At 39.6% G+C, this 21777-nt stretch overlaps 1 protein-coding gene across 1 annotated transcript; it reads right to left on the reverse strand.

The window, feature by feature from the left end:
- Positions 1–822: 822 nt before the first annotated feature.
- Positions 823–21032, reverse strand: sparc (secreted protein, acidic, cysteine-rich (osteonectin)). The gene is made up of 10 exons (XM_012861823.3): positions 20906–21032; positions 9682–9747; positions 9366–9419; positions 8204–8291; positions 6931–7052; positions 6297–6417; positions 4704–4837; positions 4011–4159; positions 2889–3037; positions 823–1612 (listed from the first exon to the last, which is right to left on the reverse strand). Exons 2-10 carry the CDS (start codon positions 9736–9738, stop codon positions 1584–1586), a joined length of 903 nt encoding a protein of 300 aa, XP_012717277.2. The 5' UTR covers positions 9739–9747; positions 20906–21032; the 3' UTR covers positions 823–1583.
- Between the last annotated feature and the right edge of the window lie 745 nt (positions 21033–21777).

Below are 21777 nucleotides of genomic sequence, written 5' to 3' on the forward strand. Positions count from 1 at the left end.
TAGAATTTGGTTTTATAACCTAACTTTGCTGTGAACTTATTTAACCACCTCAGTATTTGTGATGCAGTTTGTTCACAATCGCTCCCTCTCTAACTTACCTGTGACCCCTTCACAGAATACCTGGATTTACACTGAAATCAAATTACTCACTGGTAAACTATTGATCACTTAAGTGATTTTTGGAGACAGTTTAAAAGTTTATTTAGAGGTATTAAAATAAAGGGACTGAATACAAATGCATATCACACTATTTTAGATTTGTATTTGTTAAAGCTAGTGAACGTGTATCATTCTCCCTCTCCCCCACGACTAGTTGCTACTAGCTATGGCGTGGCTAGCTCACATATTTCCAATAAAAAACATTGATGTTTGTGTTTATAATGTGAAATAGTTGAAGTGTGCATCATAAAAAGGATAATATTCCAGCTCTATGTCAAGAGGAAACATGACTTTCTAAGCTGAGTATGTTTTGGGGAAGGAGGGAGAAAATCTGGGGATATCAACGGCAACTGTCATAGAAGAAACAGTTTAATATGCAATGGTAAAAATTCATTAAGCCACAAGTAAAACCTATTGTTGATTAAAAGAAGATCAGTCTGAGAATGTTACTAATCGCTCAAAATAATACTAACATAGATATCCAGCAGCCAGTAAAACCAGCACCACTGATGGTGACTGAGAATTAAAGGTAATATGTTTAATATCCAGTGACGGATTCTAATTTAGAGGTTTGTAAAACCCTTGTTTTGTGTGTCTCACAATATTTAAAGTAAGAAATTGCTTATTGGACAAGACCGATGCAGATATGGAGCCAATGCTCAGTTGTTTTTATAGACATTTATTCATGAAAAGAGATCAACCGAGCTCTTTGTGTCACAAAAATGTTGAGAAAAACTCTCAGCCTGCGAGGTTTCCCCCTCATTCAAGCAAATAATTTCCTTTTAATTTTTAAAAAATATAAGCACAAAGATGCACCGCTTTCAAAGGCATGGATTTCTCTGTAAATTAATAAAAAAATTAACATCCTTGCTACCAGTAGTCAAACTGCTAAAAAAAGACAAAATTAATGTAAAAATAAGGGAGCCCACCACCAAAAGAGTGCAAAAATTAAACAGTAGGTTTAGTAGGAAGCAAGCAGTAGGAAGCATTTATTTAGAAACTTTATTTTTGACTTTACAGTTTCATTCTTCTGGTCTCAACTGGTCCCAAATAATAAAAAAAAAGCCCTGAACGCATCATGGAACAGACACCATATAATATTGTCAATGCAAATTTACATCTGAGGTCTAATGGGTTTTTGTTTAAAAAAAAAAAAAAAAAAAACTAAACAAAAAAAAGCAAGAATTCAAATGTTCACCAACATGTGATGGTTAGTACAGACTGTGAACTTTTTAGTTTTGGAAGATTTTTAGTGGTATAGCTAGAAAATGTCATTAATAAAAAGGAAAGTAACAAAAAAGAAAAACTTGCAATTAGCACCTTAACTGTCTTTTTTTTTTTATTAACTTATGGATCGTCAGCACCTTTTCCGGTTAGTAGCGACTACAAGTTTCTCTTAAACTGTTGATGCTCGTTAGAGGAACTTAGATGATGAGGTCTTTGTCCACGTCCTCTGCAACACACAAAGAAAACACAGAAATCAACAGAGATAACAAAGAAAAGGATGAGTTTACAGAGCAGAATCTGAAACAAAACATATCTTTAAAAATGTTTAACTCCTAAAAGCCAAACTCAAATTGTATTGGAAACAATATAAATTACATTTAGACATTAAAACGTGCATTTTAAAAAAATATTTTTACACACTGACTTCACGGCTGTGGGGAAAAGTGAGCACGCTCTCTTTTAGTTCAATGGTTTTGCAAATCAGAAAAGTTTGAAAATGATAAACACGTCAGGAATCCACACTGTGATAATTCATTTAACAAACATAAAACCTAAAGCAAAGGCTGTATGTGAAAATGTAAGCACTTTCTTGCTCATCCCATGGGATTTAGGGAGGGAAGTAGCATCATGGTCCTGCTGATGAAATGCACCTAATTAATGTATTATTAGCATTCTGATTACCTCTCTAAGAGCAGTAATTTAGTCCGTTTGCTGCTCTGGCACATTTAGATGTGTTAACACAAAGCCAGGAGGGAAAATTATCAGCAATACTGAGAACGTAGAGAAGCAACGGTTGCTTATCATTCTGTGTAGGGTTAGACGGTCATTTCCTAACGATTGGAGTCAATCATTCTATAGAGAGAAGTATTGTTTGCAAGTGAAAACAAAGTTGAGTTGTTGAGAAATAATTAATTTCACCATGTTTGAAGAAAACTCAACACTTCACATCAGCATAAAGATGCCATACCAGCTGTCAATAGCATTGTTTTTTTTTTAGCCAAAGGATCTGGACACTTTGCAGTCAACAAGTCAAACAACATATTCTTGAGTCAGCTAATAAAAAAAGCATTCTAGATTCCAAATAGATGCTAATCTGTCCAACAACTAAAGCTCAGCTTACAAGGCTCATCAACAGGACAAAGATAGCAAACATAGCATTTATATCTGCATGGGTGGAGTGGAAAAGGAATCAAGGTGCTGGAATGGCCTAGTCAAAGTCCAGACATCAACAGGAATTCTGCCTGCAACCCTCATTGGAAGGAAGAGCTGAGAGTAATAGAGTCACACAGAAAACAAGAGCTAAAGCTGTTGGATGATCACTTTCAGCTTTTCCGTTTTGGGTTCATCTTTGTTCGATAAATAAAGATGACGTGGAAATTTATTTATTTATAGATGTTAATTCTACTGTTTTTAAATCACAATTTCAGAAGCGTTTTGCGTTTAGCCTGTGTTGCAGGTGACACAATAACGTAAAAAAGAAAGTGGAGGAGTTTGTCGCTCACGCTCTTTGATGCCGAAGCAGGAAGCCCACTCCTCCAGGGCGATGTATTTGTCGCCGTCGGAGTCACACGTCTCGAAGAAGCGGGTGGTGCAGTGCTCCATGGGAATGAGGGGAGCGCGCAGGGGGGCGAGCTCTGAGTGGGTCAGGTATCTGGGGAAAACACAAAAAACGCAGCTTGTCAATAGGATAAAAAAATATATCCTAGCAGCATTCATGATCTGAGTTTATGGTTTGTCCTTTATCGTGCTCCATATTGTAAGATATATCCATTGAATTCTGATTATCGGAAATCTGGAAACAGGTGCAACAGGCCCAGGAGGAAAACAAACATATCCCTGAAAACCTCCAAAGAAAAGCTGCACCCCAACAGAGTGGTTTAAGTCGGGAAGATCAATGTTGCTGCTCCGAGTGTTCACTTTATGTCTAATGCACACCTCAAAAACTCTGCAGAGGAAGCTGATTTCAGCCACTTTATCCAGTATCCCGTTTTTTTTTTTCCTTAATCATTCTGAGTGGAACCCAGAATGTTCAAAAAACACTGGTGTACCCACGTGTAGTGGCAAAAGTATCAATATTAACATGCAAGGAAGGAACAACACTCTGTCCTGGCAGATACAAACGTTCTGAGCACAATTTAAACAATATTTGGTTGTAAAAAAATCAACTGCAACTTTGTTTTTATTCAAAGTTTATCATTTTTGTTCAGTAGTTAAGTCTCAACTAAGGGAGGAAGGACAATAAAAGTCCAAACTGCATCATTGTTGCAGTTGCAGATATAGCTTGCATGTGAGCAAAAACAAGTGAAATCAAACAAATCATAAGTTAGCCAAATCCACATTGATGCATTATTATTATTTTTCCTCCAAATTCTATGATTGCACATTGAGAAGAGGTGCAAACATAAAATAAAAGCAAGCGTTACAGTACGTGTATGTTATTGTGGGGAGGTGCTAAGCGTGTCAATAGTTCTGCAGCGTGGTTCAAAGGTTGCAGCTTCGACATTGTGAACAATTCAGCTGTCGGTCTGCTGGTTTAAAAAAAAAGGTCTCATTTCCTCACTCCAGCATAGGAGTCAAAGAAGGGCTGAAAACACATCCCATCCGCACGTTTTCCGCATCCTTACCCATCGACGGGGTGCTGGTCGAGCTGGCCGAACTGCCAGTGGACGGGGAAGATGAACATGTTGTAGTTCTTCTCGAAGTCGCGGGCCAGGAGGTCCAGAGAGTGATCACCAGCCTGCAGCCTCTTCTCGTTCTCGTAGATCTTCTTCACCTGAAGAACGGAAAATCAGTTCGCTATTTTAGACCTGTTTTGAGAGCAAAGTTTCAGCAAATTAGCTTGCTGCAATTTGCTCTAGCAAACATTTAAACAAATAACATCAATTCGTTTGTTTAGCGGTTAAATAATTTCCCCCTTAATTTTAAAAGCAATTCAGAACATTTTAAGAAGTATTGTGCTGTAGCTCCAAATAATCGTCCTCTTATTCGATCTACAAGTCACTATAGTAGACCGTCTGCTTGCCTCTCTTCCTTTCTTACCATTTTCAGAATGGTAAGAAAGGAAGAGGCTTATTTTAGGCTAAATCAATATAATCCAGCGGGCCAGCTGAAGACGGAGGAGAGCAAATTGCCTTTGTAAGTGAAAGGTTGACATTAAAATGTTTCTAAGTATGTTAGCAAGTATTTCTTGCAGTGGGTTAAGATCTAATACCGGCCAAACATGTCCTAGTGTCACATCTTTGCTGATTCCAACCAGTTAATGAGGACTGAGGGGTGAGTACGCTCAGGTTCACGTCTTTAAACGGCCGTCATCTCACCCTGAGCTTCTGCTTCTCGGTCAGCAGGTTGTTGTCCTCGTCGCGCTCGTACAGAGTCACCAGAACGTTCTTCAGCCAGTCCCTCATACGGAGGGGGAACTCCTTCAGCTCGTTGTCCAGGCAGGCCTCGATGTCTGCACACAGCAAGCAAAGTCATCACTTAAGACAATATAATTAACTCATTGTCTCAGTCCTCTTATTTCAGGGGTGTCAAACATACGGCCCGCCGAACAATTTAGTCCGGCCCTGTGGCTAAATGCATTATCATTATAAAAAATGTATTTATTTATTTATTTTTTTTTCCAGTGTCCTGTCTGGCAATGTGGCAATGAGATGCCACAAAGAGCTCATCAGATTTGACTTTCACAAGTGGACAAGATAAAAGGAAGAGAATGATAAAACAATTATTGAAAAAAACATGTACTTTGTTTAATTGAAAATATGCAGTTCCTATATTGTCCACGAGGGGCGCTGTGTTTTAATTAGCAGATTAAGCTTCAGGTGTGGAAAAATTCAAATCATTTCTTAATTTTTATCTGTTTGATGTATTTTGTCATGCAGGACAGTGTTTTTAAGTTCCAAAAAATGTGAATAAATGTTTTTCAACATTGTATAATCACTGTGATCAGTTCTTATGCATAATGCACAAGTAAATGTTTAACTGACTAAAAGTATTGTTGAAATTGCACATACTTTTCTTAAAAACGTTGAGGTTATTCATAATATATTGTGTAAAAGTGAAATTAACTTAATATAAAAATGAACAAGTCCACATTTATTAGTTCTATTTAATCTTGCAATGAGTTAACTCGTGTGGCCCTCTTGAGATCAGATTAAGCTGTATGCAGCCCCTAAACCAAAATGAATTTGACACCCCAGTCTTATTTGATGACTTTGGGATAACATTCACATACCAAGAAGTGTTTTAAAAGTCTTGCTAACTTGTTTGATTTAAACAAATCTTTTTATTCCACATCTTACAAGAGACCATGAGTGTTTTTTTATGGTAGACATTAGGGCTTGTTTGAATTTTGCAAAGGAGGTGAAATCAAAAGATGTTTCTGATCCGTTTAGTCCTCAGTTGTTGCGCAGACTGAATCCCGTTCGCTTCGTGTGAACTGAGCTGTGCCGTGATCTCCCTCTGAACCCCGCAGCCCTGCCCTGACTCATCTCCCCGGCGCTGTGCGCGTCGTGCTCAGATGGAGCCGAGGAAGAGATGCAGCCTGCGTGTCTGGACAGAACCCACAGGACCCGACACGACGGTCCAACCCAGCCGTCAGTCTCAGACACGAGAACAGACAGTACCCGGAGAGTCTGCCGAGACAGGCGAGCTTTGGCTTCCCCCTGCTTCTCTTTATCACACATGTGAGAGGGAACTACGTCACGCATGCAAGCAAACGAGATACAGGGGGAAGCCAGGAGAAGGGTGTCAAAATAAACATCAGTCTGATTCACAATGCCGTACGGGAGAAAAGCCTCTAAATTTCCCCTGAAGCGTGCTATTCCTTTGCTTAGCTAAGATCATCATAGGCCTTAAATAGTTTGCCATCTTCATGAGTTCTTATACTTTCTTAGAAGAGCTGAAGCACTGACATTTGCAGGGTCCGATGTAGTCAAGGTGCAGCTTGTGGCCCTTCTTGGTTCCCTCCAGAGTGCACTTGGTGGCAAAGAAGTGGCAGGAGGAGTCGTAGGTCTTGTTGTCAGTGCCACAGACCTGGAGACAAACAACAACTCAGTGAAAATGGATGCTAAGTTATGACGGAGGAATACTTTTTTCACAAAAAAAAAAATATATTTTTCTTGTTTCAGGGGAGTTTGCTTAGATTTCGACTCAATAACATTTTTTTTTTAAAGTTGATCAGTATGCTTTATGCTCCAAAGCTGTGAATCCTATGGGACAAGACTTAAGTGTTGTGCTATGGCAAAAGGTTATGCATTAATAATAAAACATGTGTATGCATACGGCTTGTTCGAACACTTAATTTTCTCTGCGTGACCCAGGAAATTAATTTAAATTAATTAAAATTAATTTCCTTTAAATTAATTTAAATTAATTTTCCTGTAACCCAGGAAAGTCTCGTTTTTCCTCCTTCCTCCCGACACTAAGGAAGTACTGCTAACTTTTGGTGGGGGTTTGTTGCCTCGTTTTAACTTGGATATTACGTATTTGTTATGTTTGGTATGTATAAAAACCAGCTAGGAACAATTCTGCCATCAGTGAACTCACATGCTCGAACTCTCCTTCGGCAGGGGGGCAGGTGGAGGGGTCCTGGCACACGCACATGGGGGTGTTGCTCTCGTCGACCTCACATACTTTGCCCTTCTTGCAGTGGTAGTTCACGCAAGGATCTGTGAGAAAAATAGAAAATATGTTCAGAAGTTGAGGACACGATTTTGTAAAAAAAAAAAAAAAAGTACCAGGCCCTCGAGGAGCTGGAGCCCGGCTGCTGTTGTTTGGACATTTGGATTTTTGATGGATTTCACCATTGTGGAGGATAACTGGGTTTACAACAGAGAGCTTTTAAATCCATTTGTAGGGTGCCGTTCTGTTAAGTTGCAGCTCTCAGACATTTCTTCTGACTTCTTTCTCCATAAATCATTAAATCATGTATTGTGAAGTATATCTTTTCTGATATTACCTTTTGTCTTGGGCGGCCATTGTTTAACGCCCACGTTCAGTCTTTAAAACGTAACGCCATTACCGTTCCGCCGTTTTTGGCTGCCTTGCGCTCACTTTTGGTCCTTCACATCTTTTAACACATCTCTCAATCGTGGACATGTCACCAGAGATAACTATCATGAGCTACACGCCTGTAGACAAGCGAAAAGTGGAAAATTTTGAAGATACCGAATTATTCCTTTTGAAGCAAAGTGCTTGGAATAGCCTGCAGTCTCTCCGGTCTAAAACTGTTGCAGCTTATTGAGTTTTCTGTGGCTGAATTGCCTCTTTAAGCTGGGTGGAACATATAATCACAGCCGTCTGCATGCAGAGCGAGGCAGTCTGTCATTATGCCTGTTTGGAGTGCCAGCTTAAACCCTAAAACCTCTACGGAGCAGCATTCAGTCTGCTGCTGAAACGCTTTAAGGTTGTTTATCAAAGGTCGGCGCTGCAGAAATGAATCACCATAAAATTGAACTGCATTAGCATTTAGGGATTCTTCTTCAATGTTTTTTTACTTTTCAGTTTTGTCATCAGCAACCTGTTGTGTCTAAACTGACCCCCATTTAGACATGTTTGTACTAAGGTGATAAAGTGCATGCATGGATAAATCTAAGTTTAAATTCATTGAGCTGGGAAATAAGGCCATGATTCAAAACTCGCAGAAGTTATTTTGGTGTTTGCAAAATTTTTTTTTTACCCTTTGTTTGCTTTAGTTAAGGGTCCCAACAATCTATTAGGAGTTAGTTTCAGTATGTTTGGGTTTCTGCTGAAGGGTAGGATGTTTAAGGTTTAGATAATCAATCTTCCTGGATGATAGAAAAAAAAAAAGTCAACTCACTCTCAGCGGCAACATCTTCGACAACCTCGATGGCTTCATCAAACTCTCCAACCTCCACTTGCACTGGGTTGGTTCCCACCTCGGGCTCCTGGGGTACATCACATGCCAGAGGTCAGACTTTGAACAGCTGGTTAATCGAATACTTTCTATTTAGTTTCAGATCTATTTCTGCACGTCTCCTCTTAAACCACTTAGCTATTGCTTTCCTGCAAAAAAAAAGCTTGAACGATCACCAGTCCTCCCTGAAAGCCAACAGAGTCTGAGAGACCATAAGATTCAGTAATAAAAAGCAGCTGGATGGACATGTGGTGATGCCAAAAAAGAAAAAAAAAACCCTGATGGTTTCCTGACTAGCTTAACCAGTGGCTAAAATTAACAGCTGTGGGATCCCTGGTCCCACTGGACCTCTGGAGCAGGAAACCACAAAACGTTCACATGAAAGCTCCAGATTTTGTTACGAGCTGCTTTTGTCTAAAATACAGCCCTGTTAACAGCTCATTATGCTGTTAAAGTGCCCATTTATTTCTAATAAGGAAAATTAATGAACATGATGCAAACTTTCCTAATTGCACATCAGAGGTAAAATGTTGTTTTTTACAATTGGGACTGAAATGTTGAAATCGACAAAACTTTCGATACTTTTGTCATGCAAATAAATTTTGGAAACACCAGTCTTACAGTAAGAACACAACTTAAATTTTCTGCTGTTTAATTCATTAAATGATACATTTCAGTTTGTCGTTTGGCTGTTGATATTTAACAAAAATGCACGGCTTTTACAACCACACGAAGCAGCTCTGTGTGCAGAAATAAAAAACAAAAAAAAGTCCTGGCTGTCACAGATCAAATTTAGGCAGCTGTGTGGTTTGGAAAACACACTGCAGATGGCAAAAAAAGGAAAGAAAAGCCCCAGGAGAAGAAAAGTATTTAAAAGTTTATTCTAGTTTAGAGAACCAGGGGAAATGTCAGAATGTGATTGGTTTAAGAATGAAGTTAATGTAAATTAGCTTAGTGTTATTTTCCCTTCACTAATGTTGCTATTGTTGTGATCTGCAGGTGAAACCTTCCAAATAAGGCCTTAACGAGCAAATCAACAACCCCTTTTACTTGCTTTGGAGAATTTATGCAGTTCTTTCGAAACTTTGAGAAGAAATGGACTGACCTCAACAACTGGCTCCTCTGTAACCAGCTCCTCCAGAACCGTCTCCTCCTCAGTCTGCAACCCAAAAACATCAGTCATCTCATGTGTAGCGCAGACACGCTGATCATCCACACAATGGGAATTTTTATACGAGTGAATCAGCCAGCAGAGCAAATCTCAGGGGAGAAATTAACCATGGAAAAAAATGCTTAATCCATGCAGACTTTAAATGGGAGGGAAACACAGAGGAAGTGATATGATGGGACAGGATATACGCCACGCAGATGGGAAAAGAAAAGCAAAGAAAGGAAACAACCACACACGGAGGTGAACTTACGGGAGCAGCGATGGCGTGGCCGGCCAGGCACAGGAGGAAGACAATCCACACCCTCATCTTCAAAGACTGTGAGGGGAGAGAAGGAAACGTTTTTATTATTTCATTTATCAAACTATCTTAAATAAGGGAGGAGATGTTTTACAATAAAATTTGGCAGAAAGGCTACACATATTTGCTTAAACCTTCTCTGTTCCACTTCTTTGGTCTAACTGCTCTGGATTTATATCCAGAGGTTTGTGTGCATTTACCAGGACTCACGTTTTTTAATGGTTCACGTTTTAGGAGGAGTTTTTCTGTGCGGCTAAAGAGGTCAGATGCCAGGCGATGAGATGAGCTTCCGGATGGTAGGACTTTTACTCAACCAATAAAGGCGAGGGACTAGTCTTAGCTGTTCGTTTCAAATATTTCTAATTTCCTTCTCTGTCTCTTAAATACTCCTTCTGATTGATTTAGTTTCTCCTTAGAAACCTTTCATGGTAGAGAGTCATTATGTGTACAATAGCATGCAGATTCTGCATGAGCTTCTGTCTTGTATGCTTTAAAATGGCATGTGGAGGAGGCAGAGCCTGAGAAACTGGGACCTCAGAGGCTGCAGAGGCAGTTAAAGAAAGCTCAGGGCTCCGGGTGTGGATGAGATTGGGCCTGACTCTCTGAATGCTCTGGACATTGTTGGGCTGTCGCATGTGACATATTCAATGTCACATGGAGGACCCGGAAAAAAACAGTTAAAGTGGGAGACCAAGGTCCCAAGGGGAGTGGAGGGAGGGTTCACACTTCTCATCCTGGCCGTGGAAAAGTGGACCAGATCTTGGGTCATGGATCTGGAGAAGGCTTGTGACCGTTTTCTCCAAGGTATTTCCCTGTGGGAGTGGTGTGCCAGTGGTAACTGGATAGCTTTTAGGGTCCATGCAGTCCTTGTATACCCAAAGCAAGAGCTGTGTCCACATTCCTGGCACAAAGTCAATCAGTTCCCAGTGCGCCACGGCTGCCCCTTGTCACTAATCCTGTTTGTGGTGTTCATGGACAGGATTTCATTTCACAGTCATGGAGAGGAGGGTGTCTGGTTTGGGAACCTCAGGATGGCGTCTTTGCTTGTTGCATATGATGTGGTTCAGTTGTTCAGCGTGTAGGATGAGAGTCAGCTCCTCTTAGTCGGAGGACATAGTCCTCAACCGGAAAACAAGTGGGTTGCCCCTCCTGGGTATTCAAACAAAGTTCCCCAGGGAATGCAAGTCCTAGATACTTTATTTTTGCTAAATAGTAATAAAAAAAACTAAATACACTCAAAGGAAACCATTAATAAAACCGTTGGGTCTGCATCGAATTACATGTGCTGTGTGGAAGAAACAGAAGGAGATAATGACAGTGATACCATCACCCTGCCATAAATACTGTTTTCAAATAAATTAAATGTTCAAGCATACTTCCCACGTGTTGTGATGACTCTATTTAAATGTCTTTCAGTAACTTGAGCTAAATAAGAATTACTGCAGCTTTGTCATAAAAGGTTCTTTGGGTAACATTGGTGCCCTCCTTGTGCTCAGTTTCAGACTTAATCTGCAGGAATAACTCGGTTTGGGCTGCTTCAGAAACCGGGAGGTATGCAGGCCTCTAAATTTTAACTCCTTGCAGCTTGATGTGTCAGCTGACAGTCTGACTTATTAATAATCATAGTAATCTAGGTATTCTAATTAAGGGCACTCAGCAAGAAAATGAAAGAAAAAAATGTAAGTAACATGTTTTTCTCCAGTTCCATTGTTGCTGAACATGTTATGAAACAATAATGTTCCAACAAGGCAAATAGTGGGGGATACCTATCATTAATTGAATAACAGTAGTTTCTTAATTGTTTTAGTAATAACATGTTGTGAGAAAGTTCTGCTGCCTCCGGCGATTTATCTATTTCTGTTTTACACGTCTGAAAAGAAATCGCTGTAATTTAATGTCTGATTTAACCCTTGATGAAGATAAAATGGGACTTAAGCTATATTGTACACAGGCCTTCTATCTAACACAGAAAGTCGGTAATGTTACATATTATGTTAGAAAAGAGTTCATATAATGTTGCTCGATTTGAATCTGCTTGTACTAAAATGAATAATAAATATAATGGTTTAAACATGTGGTTCACCAGTCTGATGACGGTATTCAATGTGAAACAACCCCCTCACCCACCTACTCACAGTTTCAGCTCTGCTTACGGCCACGCTGTGTTACAACAGACTGTAGTTGTGCTTTTGTTCAGATAACGCACCAGAAAGTAATATCATGAGCTCAAAGTTTGTTTTTTCTTTATTTTGCATTCTGGAGCATAAACCAGAGCAAGCACAGAAGCTAAATGTGTCAAATTAAGCCTTAGAAATGTGTCTGCACACAGACTGTATTGACATTTGAGTGGAAACTAACATGTAAACAGGCTCCAGCCTTTATGTGTACCTTCATTTATTCAACATTTTCCTCCAACTGACGCAACTTGTTTTTATTCCTATTTTTCCACTCAGGGCTCAACTTCCAAATAATTGTTTAATAGCTTCCAAATGCTTTTCCAAATATGCCGGTGTATAAATAAAGACAAGCCCTGTCTACAAAAGTGTTACTGAACTAAAATGAATCCTCCTACAAATATGACGCCGTCTCAACAAATGATCCTCACTACTTGTGTCAGCTTTCTATTTGTTGTATAACGTGCTCCAAATTGTTTACAAAATTACAGACATTAAAAGGTTTATACGTTTTTTAAAGAACAATTCTCTTTGAGCTTACATCATTTCTGTTACTCCAAACGTACAAAACATGTTTTTAGGACACTTAGAGGCAATAAATGCAGACATTAAGGCTATGGTGAAGCTATTTTCTTTTTTAAAGATACAGTTAAAAAAATTTTTTTCTGTTTCTTAAATTTAATTTTATTAGAACTGTTGCACGGAGCTGGTTTGAGCAAAATTCAAAGCAGAAAGAGAACTTTGTGAGTGAATGAAAGCACTGTGTATTCATTTTCCTATCAATACGCTTAATTTCACCAGCAATAAAAGAAACAATGGTCTAATTTACAATTTTAAAAACTACAAAAAAAAATTACTAGCTTTTTCTACCTTTTCTTTCTTTTTTGGTGCAAAACAATTTGAGCTCTTTCTTACAAAAAAAACAAACTATTTAACTGTCTTGTTTTGTGTATATATTTTGTTTTAAAGAAGATCCTTCATTTTAACAACAATTAAACAAAGCTGAACAATTATTGTCATAAGTATTATTTTCCAAGCCACCTATTTTCAGCTGAAAATCTGTGCTTCTTTGTGGTGAAACTGTGTCACTACGAGGGTTTAATTCTCACGTTTTTATTTTCTTCTCAGTAAACCTAATTTTATGAGTAATCAAATAAAAAGGCTAAAAGTTGCAATTTTTCATGTTGTTTATAATTTATGTCATCTTCGTACATGTTTTTTTCTGCTTAAGTATCTTGATATTGACAAAATATTTATTAGAAAAATTAAAGTTACATAATAAAATAAACTACATACCGAATTATAGTCATAGTGACTCATTATTGCAGAAAATACAGCGCTGCTTTAGGGTGAAAACCGTGTGTGTAAATGCTTACTGTGCCTATCTGACAAGCCGCCTCTTAAGTAGAGTATTAATTTGAACAGAATCAGTTTGAAATCATCACCTTTATGAAATCGACATGAATGACACAAACTTCCTGTTTAAGTTGCTGTGAGAGAAGTCCTCTGTGCGTGGATCTGTCTCTCCCCTCTGGCTGCCTGTCTGAGCATTCGTTGTTTGAAACTCAATGGAAAACTTCTCTTGCTGCAGAAGAGAGAAGGGTTCCTTTGTTTGGTAACGGAGCGTTGTGTTGCTTGGTCTATCGCTCTCTTTCTGCGTAGACGCTGTTCTTTTTTTTCAGGTCCGTGTTATCAGCTGATTCCCCCAGATATCCAGGAGAAACTCTGTTAGGCATCAGAGGGCTCAGGGTGTAGGGGTGCATTTAAATGTCGCCAGAGGCCAGGAGTTAAGATCAAGGTTTTAACTGTTTTATATGTCGACATGAAAAAAAAAACATATTTTTATTTTTGTTGACGTTTTTTTTTTTGTTTTTTGGGCTAGTTTTAGATAAATTTCTCATACAGCAACAGTAGCAACAATACCTGAAGTTAACAGATTTCTAACCTTGCCAGAGCTCATCAGAATAAAGTTGATCCTTTTTAAACCAATACTACATTAAATTAACCTAATTGTTCATGCCGTTAATTGGGAAATGACACTGTAAAGTTTCCTCATGGTGTGGGATAGGCTCCAACACTGGAGAAACTCCTCTGAGGCGGGTTAAGGGATTCACGACAGGAAGCATGAGAAAAGGCCGACGTGTTCAGACACACGTAGTGAGAGGAGTAATATTTGGCCTGCATTTAGTAATCTGTTGTCTGACAAACCCTCCAGCAGAGCGAGAATATTCTGACATTTAGATGAGCGCGGTTCGGTATGCAGCTCCACAAACACGCTCAGCTGTCTCTGACTAGAAATGACAGACATGTTTGCTTTGGGTTTACTGTAATTTGGATTCTTTTCTGGGGGTGGGCTGCACCTGGAGACAGCAGGAAACGACAGCAGAGCCATGCTCTACTGCATCTACAGCAGCTATATCTATTATTTTTTTTAACATCTAATCTGATCAGTGAGCTGCTGCTCACTATGAAGAGGGTACCATGGTGGTTAGGAGTAGCACTGGTCTTTGGCATGCTGCAGAATATTCCTGAATAGTGTGTCTATATCTAAGATGACTGAAATGAGTAAAAGACTATATCATCTGTGTTCTGTCATAACATTTTATGCTGAAACAGTTCAAAAATGACATTTCAAACTCAAAAGGGTTGTCTCACACACTTTTGCTCTCCTTTGTTTGCATCTTTTCTCTGAAAATGTTGCATTTAAATATAAAATGAGGCTTAAGCACCACTTTTGGTGAAAAAACAACAACGATAAATTCTTATTTTTATCATTTTTTTCGCTGTATCATTATTTCTCACAGTCAAAAACATGTCTCTTAGGTCTACTGGTGTCTCCAAATGGCTCTTAGCTGTGGGTGTGTGCATGCATGGCTGTGTTCCTGTGTGTCTCTGTGTTGCCCTGTCATGGAATGGTGACCTGTCCAAGGAGTAACCCGCCTCTCGCTCACTGACTGATGAAGATAGGCGCCAGCCCCCAATGACTTTGCACAGAAAAGGGGGTTTACCCAATGGATGGATAGATTTTTACACAAGATGAGCACCGACAACTGGCTATCACTTGCAGCTATAGGCAGAGACTAAGCAGAGGTTACAGTAAAACCTGTTTTGCATCTGTACACAACTTCAGAAAGTGGCAGAAATATTATCTAACAAACAAATTAGCACACTTTGTTCATAAAAAGTGTTTTTTTTGTTTATACTTCATAAAGATTAATGCTAGTTCCATAAAATGTAACAAATACTTCATAATTTTACCATAATTTTAACTCAATATGAAGCAAGACGTTTCGAGAAAATGTCAGATGTTTGAGAATGTCCAGAACCAGGCAAGGAAATCAAAAACCCGAGGTTTGGAGGTGGAAAATTACAGAAACCCTGACAGTGGACAGACGTTGACGCCTCTAAATAACCGCCACAAGTGTGCCGTTGAAGAAGCAGAGCTGACAAAAAGGTTCTGGTGGCGGAAAACGAGAGAAGAGACCCCAGTGGCGGGTATAAATAAGAAAAAAAATTAGCTAAATTTACCCGGGAAGGGGAGAAAACAGGAATGGTGTCATCTCTAAAGTGTATGGGGTCAATATTTGATTTGGAGAGACCTGATGTGCTCGTTATATGTTCGTTTTGAAAGATTCCTGTTTAGTCGGAGAGTCGGGATGGAGGAGGCCGGACGGACTGACGTAACAGCAAAACAAATTATTTTATTTGGAAAGCGGCTCTCATAATCAAACAGGACTGAGGCTAAAAGGGAAACTTCAGGCTCATAAAGGGGTCCTTTTTCCCCACAAATCTATTTAATCATGGTTGCTTAGGTAAGCAACTGTAAACTTGCTTTGGAGGACGCCAGCCTGAGATTGAACTGTCACCAATTCACGTTTTCTGCAACATCTGTAGCTTTTTCCACGGGAGCTTTGAAGGGATTCTTTCTCATCCTCCCCGGTGACATAACAGGCGGGTTTTAGAGGCCCGGATAAACAGGCTGTCTGACAGCAAACAGTCCGGACAAACAACACTGCCAGCAGAGCAATATTTGCCAAATCTCTGAGAATAAGGAGTGATTTCCTGTGTCTGCACTGAGCTCCGGAGGCGAATGGAGATAGATTCCAGGAATAATGTCAAAAAATTTGGATTTTATGTTGCATTTCTACGACATATATGGATTTAGCTTAACTCTGAACCTAAAAAACATCTGCTGTCAGTCAGAGTTGATCTCTCTTTGTTGCGATGTTGGCGGCTCTTTCCAGGAGAGCTCTTATCTCCTCTTCGTGTTCTGATAGGAAAATGTCTGCCTGAAGAACCCAAACAGAGAAGATATCTCTGGTGGCCACTCCCACCGTCTGGATAGACTTTTTTTGTTGTGGGGTGACAGGAACAAACAGTGCAGGTCAAAGAGGTTGAGCCGATTAAACAGGAGCGTCAAAGTCTGTCAAGATGCGTACGGCTGGCGTCATCGCATCGAAACGCTCCTTGTAATTTACTGGAGGAACATTTAATGACGATGAAACTGTTGTATGTGAGAAAAATAATTACATGGTCCCCTGATGAATTTTTAAGTTTGCACAGTTTCCAAATTTTTATAAATAAAGAAAAAAAAAACTTGGATAACAGAAACGTGATTTCAATGAAAAGAGTGTCTGAAGCGAAGCATGACTTCAAATCCCTCTGTTGCCATACACCAGCGGTCAGAAGGTTGTGTCACATCTTAGGAGGGATTTTCAGAGAAACTCTATAAATCTTTTAGATTTCTTAGGCTGCTGCTTGGTAACTTGAAGCCTCAGGTTCCTCTAAAGATCGTTAGAGAGGCAGGTCACTCCACGACCATAATGTAATTCCACTATGGCCGCTGCTCTGTTGCCTTGGTGTTACGTTCTGCGTCTTTGTCAAGATGGAAAACCATTCTGCCACCGCTTTAGGCTTTTCGACGGGGAAAGAAGGTTCTCATCCCAGAATTCGAAGCACACGGCTCTTTCTGAATCATTTAGATGTCCACCTGTAAACTTAGATCAACGGGTATTGTCGGATATGGTGCAACGGCCTTTAGATCTGTAAAATGCTCCTTCTGTGTAGTTGTGGGCTGATCTCTTACCTTCATATGATCATTCTCATATGTCTGTAGGCATGGAGCTCCATAATTTAAGGTATTTTTTCTGATTTTATTTATTAATTGGCTTTCTTCTTCTCGTCAACCTCCTTGCTGATAGTCTGCTTGCCTATTCCAGACTTGCCCAGCGCTATCTTGATTCCCTTTCTCTTAATTACCTTTATTTATCATTGCATCTTTTTTATTTTCCAATGACACCAATGCATTCTGGGTCTGAGGGTGTTGCTCAAGGACCCAGAGTGGCAGTCTGTGGGATTTGAACCAGAGAACCTCTGGCTTTTCCAAGATGCCAGTAGCCACTAGGCCACCACTGCAGTCTAATTGAGTCTTCAATTAGTTTTTTTTTGGTGATTGGGAGGTTGGATTAGAAGAAAATGATTGTGTGGGCAGATGGACTTTGTACACCTGGCCAGGTGAGATCAGGAGCGTCTTTAGCTCAGTGACTGAGTGTCCAATCTGCCGGCACCTACACGTATCTGAAGGTTTTTATAGTAAGATTTACACACATTTTACCTACTGTTTTACCTACAAATCTGATATTGTGCTCTCTACAAATACCTTCTATCAACATCTTGCACTTTGTTGGTTTTCCTTTTGTCATAAATCTGTTTTCCTGATTCTGTTTCTGGCTCAGGCAGCATTCAGCATCCCTCCCTTGAGATTATTGCCGGGCCTATTGAGTCGCCTGGACAAAGAGCAGTTTTCATGAAAGGCACCTGTGTAAAGGTGGAGGAGAAAAGTCCGGATCTTTGTTAGCCTTGTTGTTCGTCACCTGACCTCTTTCACTCAGATTTTCCCTTCCCCCGCCGACAGAGCTAATCGGATCAGATCCCGTGTCTCTAGAAGCTGAGAGGGACACGGCATACCAGAAAGACTTTTCTCCAGCCACTTCACAGGTTTTAGTTGCTGCTCAAAATCAAGAAGCAGTTCCATGAATTTAACCATTGGAGTTCTACTCTTTGAAAGTTTTTTTTTTTTCTGTTTTTAATGAATGCCGTTACTAACTTCATACCTCACTACACCTGATACATTTTCACTACTTTTCAGTGCACCTTCTGTTTTTTTTATTTCCCCCTAGCCTATATATATATATATATATATATATATATATATATATATATATATATATATATATTATGTAGTTGGTTTTCCATCTCTTCCTCGAATTGTAATCAACAATTCCTTGAAATGCTGAGCAAGTGTGATTTACATAGGTATTTTACTATTTTTTAGTCTTCAAGAGGATATTATTTGAATCAAAAACCACATAGTGTTTCAGCCGTGCAGTTTATTTATGTTATGTTCGTGACTGGATTTATTTTTTTCTTTGCAGATGTTCTTTTTATTACCAGTGGTGGAAAGTAACTAGTTACATTTTCTTGCGTTACTGTAATTAAGTACACTATGTGTGTATTTTGTACTTTTTTAAGTAATTCAAAGAAGCTGAACTTTTGGTTGTAATTGAGTATGATTTGATTTAGGTATTTTCTTCAGTTACATTTGAAATCATCTGTCATCTGTTACTGAGTAAAAAAAGAAGAAACAAACAAACAACAACAAGAAGACACTGGAAGCGGCAGCAGTGATCCATTGACTGGGTTTAAGGTCAGAGTTATCAGATCCTAACATCCTAACATGGAGGCACATCAGTCGGACGTTAGTGGCAAAAATACAACGACTACAGTTAAAGTTTATAATAATTTTAAAAGCTCCTTTAATTAAATTTGACACCAATATCCCCTCTTTTTCTTTGTGAACTGCATGAGAGACTTTCTTCTGCTCATAAAAAAAACTAACTAAGTAACTTTTACTTAAAGTCGGATTTTAATGAGATACTTTTTCCATTTAATTGAGTAAAGTTTTACACTGGTAACTGCTCTTGAATTTAAGTACGAATGTTACTTGTTGAGAACATTATTTTAGTACCCTTTCTACCTCTGAGTAGCACAATGTCCATCCAACAACACAGAACCAGACAGTTTGAAGGAGTGGACCTTGAATTTCTCCGGGAATATTATTAAGGTTTGAACAAAAATGAGCCCCCACCGTTTCCATCTCTCATTTCTCTCCTCGTTTTTAATTCAATCCTTTTCGCGCCTTAATTCTTCACGCCTGCTATGTTTTCCTCTTATCTTCGTTCTCACAGAAGAAAACTCCAGATTCTCCCTCTCCACGTCAGCCTGGACAGCACCACAATCCTCCTCCTTCCTGTCGAGGGATTACAGCTTTCCTGGCTCAGTTTTCCACAGCATCCTTAACTCAGACGCCACCTCCCCTTCCTTTCTTCCTCCCCTCCTCCTCATCCTCTTCCTCCAAACACTTCAGGCCAGACCTGCCACCTCAACAATTAGGCTTCAGAGACTCAGTCTGTGCTTCTCTCATACCGACGGCAACACATTACTATGCTTTATTCTCCCAAAATGAGCCCCCTGAGAAATGTTTGACAGGTGTGACGAATGAGGAAAACAAGGAGTGTTTTAATTAAAGAAAGAAAATCGGGTTCCATCTAAACTTGTGGTGCTACTTTAAACATTTGTGGTAAAACTGAACTTATCTAAAAACAACAAAATTATTTACGCATCCTCAACTGTTTTCATACATATTTATGATTTTCTGCTGCGAAAGTTATCATTTCGGATACACAAAACCTTCAAATGTATGCAGATACAACTAAAAATGTCTGAAATTGTGGATGAAACGTAAGACGTCAAAGAGTTTCCTACAGATTTTTGGAGCCCGGATTTGTAAAATGTCTTGCCAAAGCTGTGGAGATGATGACGTTTCACATCGAACCAAGGCAAGGCAAGTTTTATTTATATTGCACTTTTCAGTCGCCAAACGATTCAAAGTGGCATCTTTTCCTCTGATGGACTTGTGAAAGAAAAATGCTTCCAGGAAGTTTCTACATGGCTGCACCGCATGGAACATTTCCAAATTAAAAGATTTTTAGGCGTCTGCATTAACTCACGGCTAACAGCTGGGAACTGGTCACCACAGCAACTCGCATTCCTTTACATGGGAGTAATCCAGAGAGGGAGTCACAGAGGAGATGAAGGAGGAGGGAGGGAAAGAGAAGGGAAAGAGAGGGATATTTGTGGAGAAATGCTCCAATTCTCTGGCTGGCTTAGTTGAAACGTTATCCCTCCTTATCCTTCCCTCTGCTCTTTCCCCATTTCCCACAAACAGAACTGGATCATCTCTACAAAACTGGGAAATCTTAAAAAAAAACAAACAAAGGGTGTGGCACTTTGTGCATCGAACTACAGTAAAGAATAAACCCAGGTAAGAAAGGAAAACAAGAAATGAGCTGCAGAAAGGCTTGTCTGCATCCCTCCTCCCCTAAACCAGTGTCCTCATTCCTCTTCCCCCTCCTCCTCCTGTTGCCGATGTGGCACACAATAGCTCCACAGAGAATGATCGCCCAAATCACAGACTCCATACGTGTAATGATTGATTTTCCCGGCAGCTGTTTGAACAACAAAGAAGTCCTTTTTCAGCGCAAGTCTCTGTTGGAAATCAGATGCCTTACAGTAAGTTAGTTCAAAATAAATTAGAATAAGGAGAAAGACTAAATTGCAAATGTAAAGTAAGCAGAAGCGGGAGAGCATGTAATGGAAATAAGGGAGATTTCACCTGCTTTAGGCGCACAGAAGCAGAACCTTTCTTTTGTTGGGTTTTCTTAAACCTTATTTAACCCGTTAGGGAACTTCTTCCACATTTATCAGCGGCCAGACTTCACTTACTAATCTATAAAGTGCTGTTTTACAGCCTGAATGCCTTTAAAGTTCCACGAGTTGCAGAAAACTGGAACTCAGACTTCAAATACAGAGAAATACGATATCCCACCTTTGTTAAATGCCCACCTGAGGCTAGAAATGCAGTGCAGAGTGAGACCTCTTACCTTTAGCTTTGCAGAGCAGGGACACTTGGAGAGAAGTCAGCCGTGTGCGGGGCCCCAGGAAGATCTAAACTGGCTCAGCAGTTCACTCAGAAGACATTTCTAGTGGGACGGCCCAGTCTGGACACAGCTCTTGCCCCCCCACCCCCCCTCCTCCCAGTCTCCTCCTAACCTGGTGGGACGGGCTTAAAATCTGCTCTCCGCTCCCTTAGGCAGGGTAAAGTGTTTTGTACCGTAAAAAAATATGCCGATGTCATTTATGTAATTTAATCATGCAAATGTTTGTCACACGTTAAGTGTTTAGAATGGTTCAGAAAAATCTGAATTAATAAAAATAAAACACTTAGATTTAAAGACAACATGCTAGCTGGTCTGTACACATCCAATAATCTAAAACCCAAGTGATATCTTCAGGGTGCACCCAGGACAAGTCGCCAGTCATAGGCCGCCTGGAGTTTGCCGCTTCCATTTGTTTTTCATGTATACGTTCATATTTTTAGCTTTCTTTATCACTTTTAGTGAAATTTAGCTTGTTCCGAAAAGTCCTCAGAGGAGAATATTGGTGAAAACAAAAAAGTATCATGAAGATCAAGGAATACACCACATGGGTTAGTGATAAAGTTGTGAAAAATTTTCACAACTTTGAGTTAGGTTATAAACTAAATGCCCAGCTTATTTCAATCTGAAAAACTCACAGAGAAAGAAATAGCAATTAGAAGGATTTTATTGACACACTATTTTAAGTCTTTGGCGCTCAGACCTCGGCAGGAACATTAATGCTGAATTATACTTTAATATGCATAAGTAGATGTATGAGAACAGGGATGTTCCCCCCCAGGTCTGAAACTGGTGGTGGAGTGGAGATAGAAGAAGTT

The sequence above is a fragment of the Fundulus heteroclitus genome, chromosome 23 (assembly GCF_011125445.2).
Source record: "Fundulus heteroclitus isolate FHET01 chromosome 23, MU-UCD_Fhet_4.1, whole genome shotgun sequence".
Lineage (NCBI taxonomy): Eukaryota > Metazoa > Chordata > Actinopteri > Cyprinodontiformes > Fundulidae > Fundulus > Fundulus heteroclitus.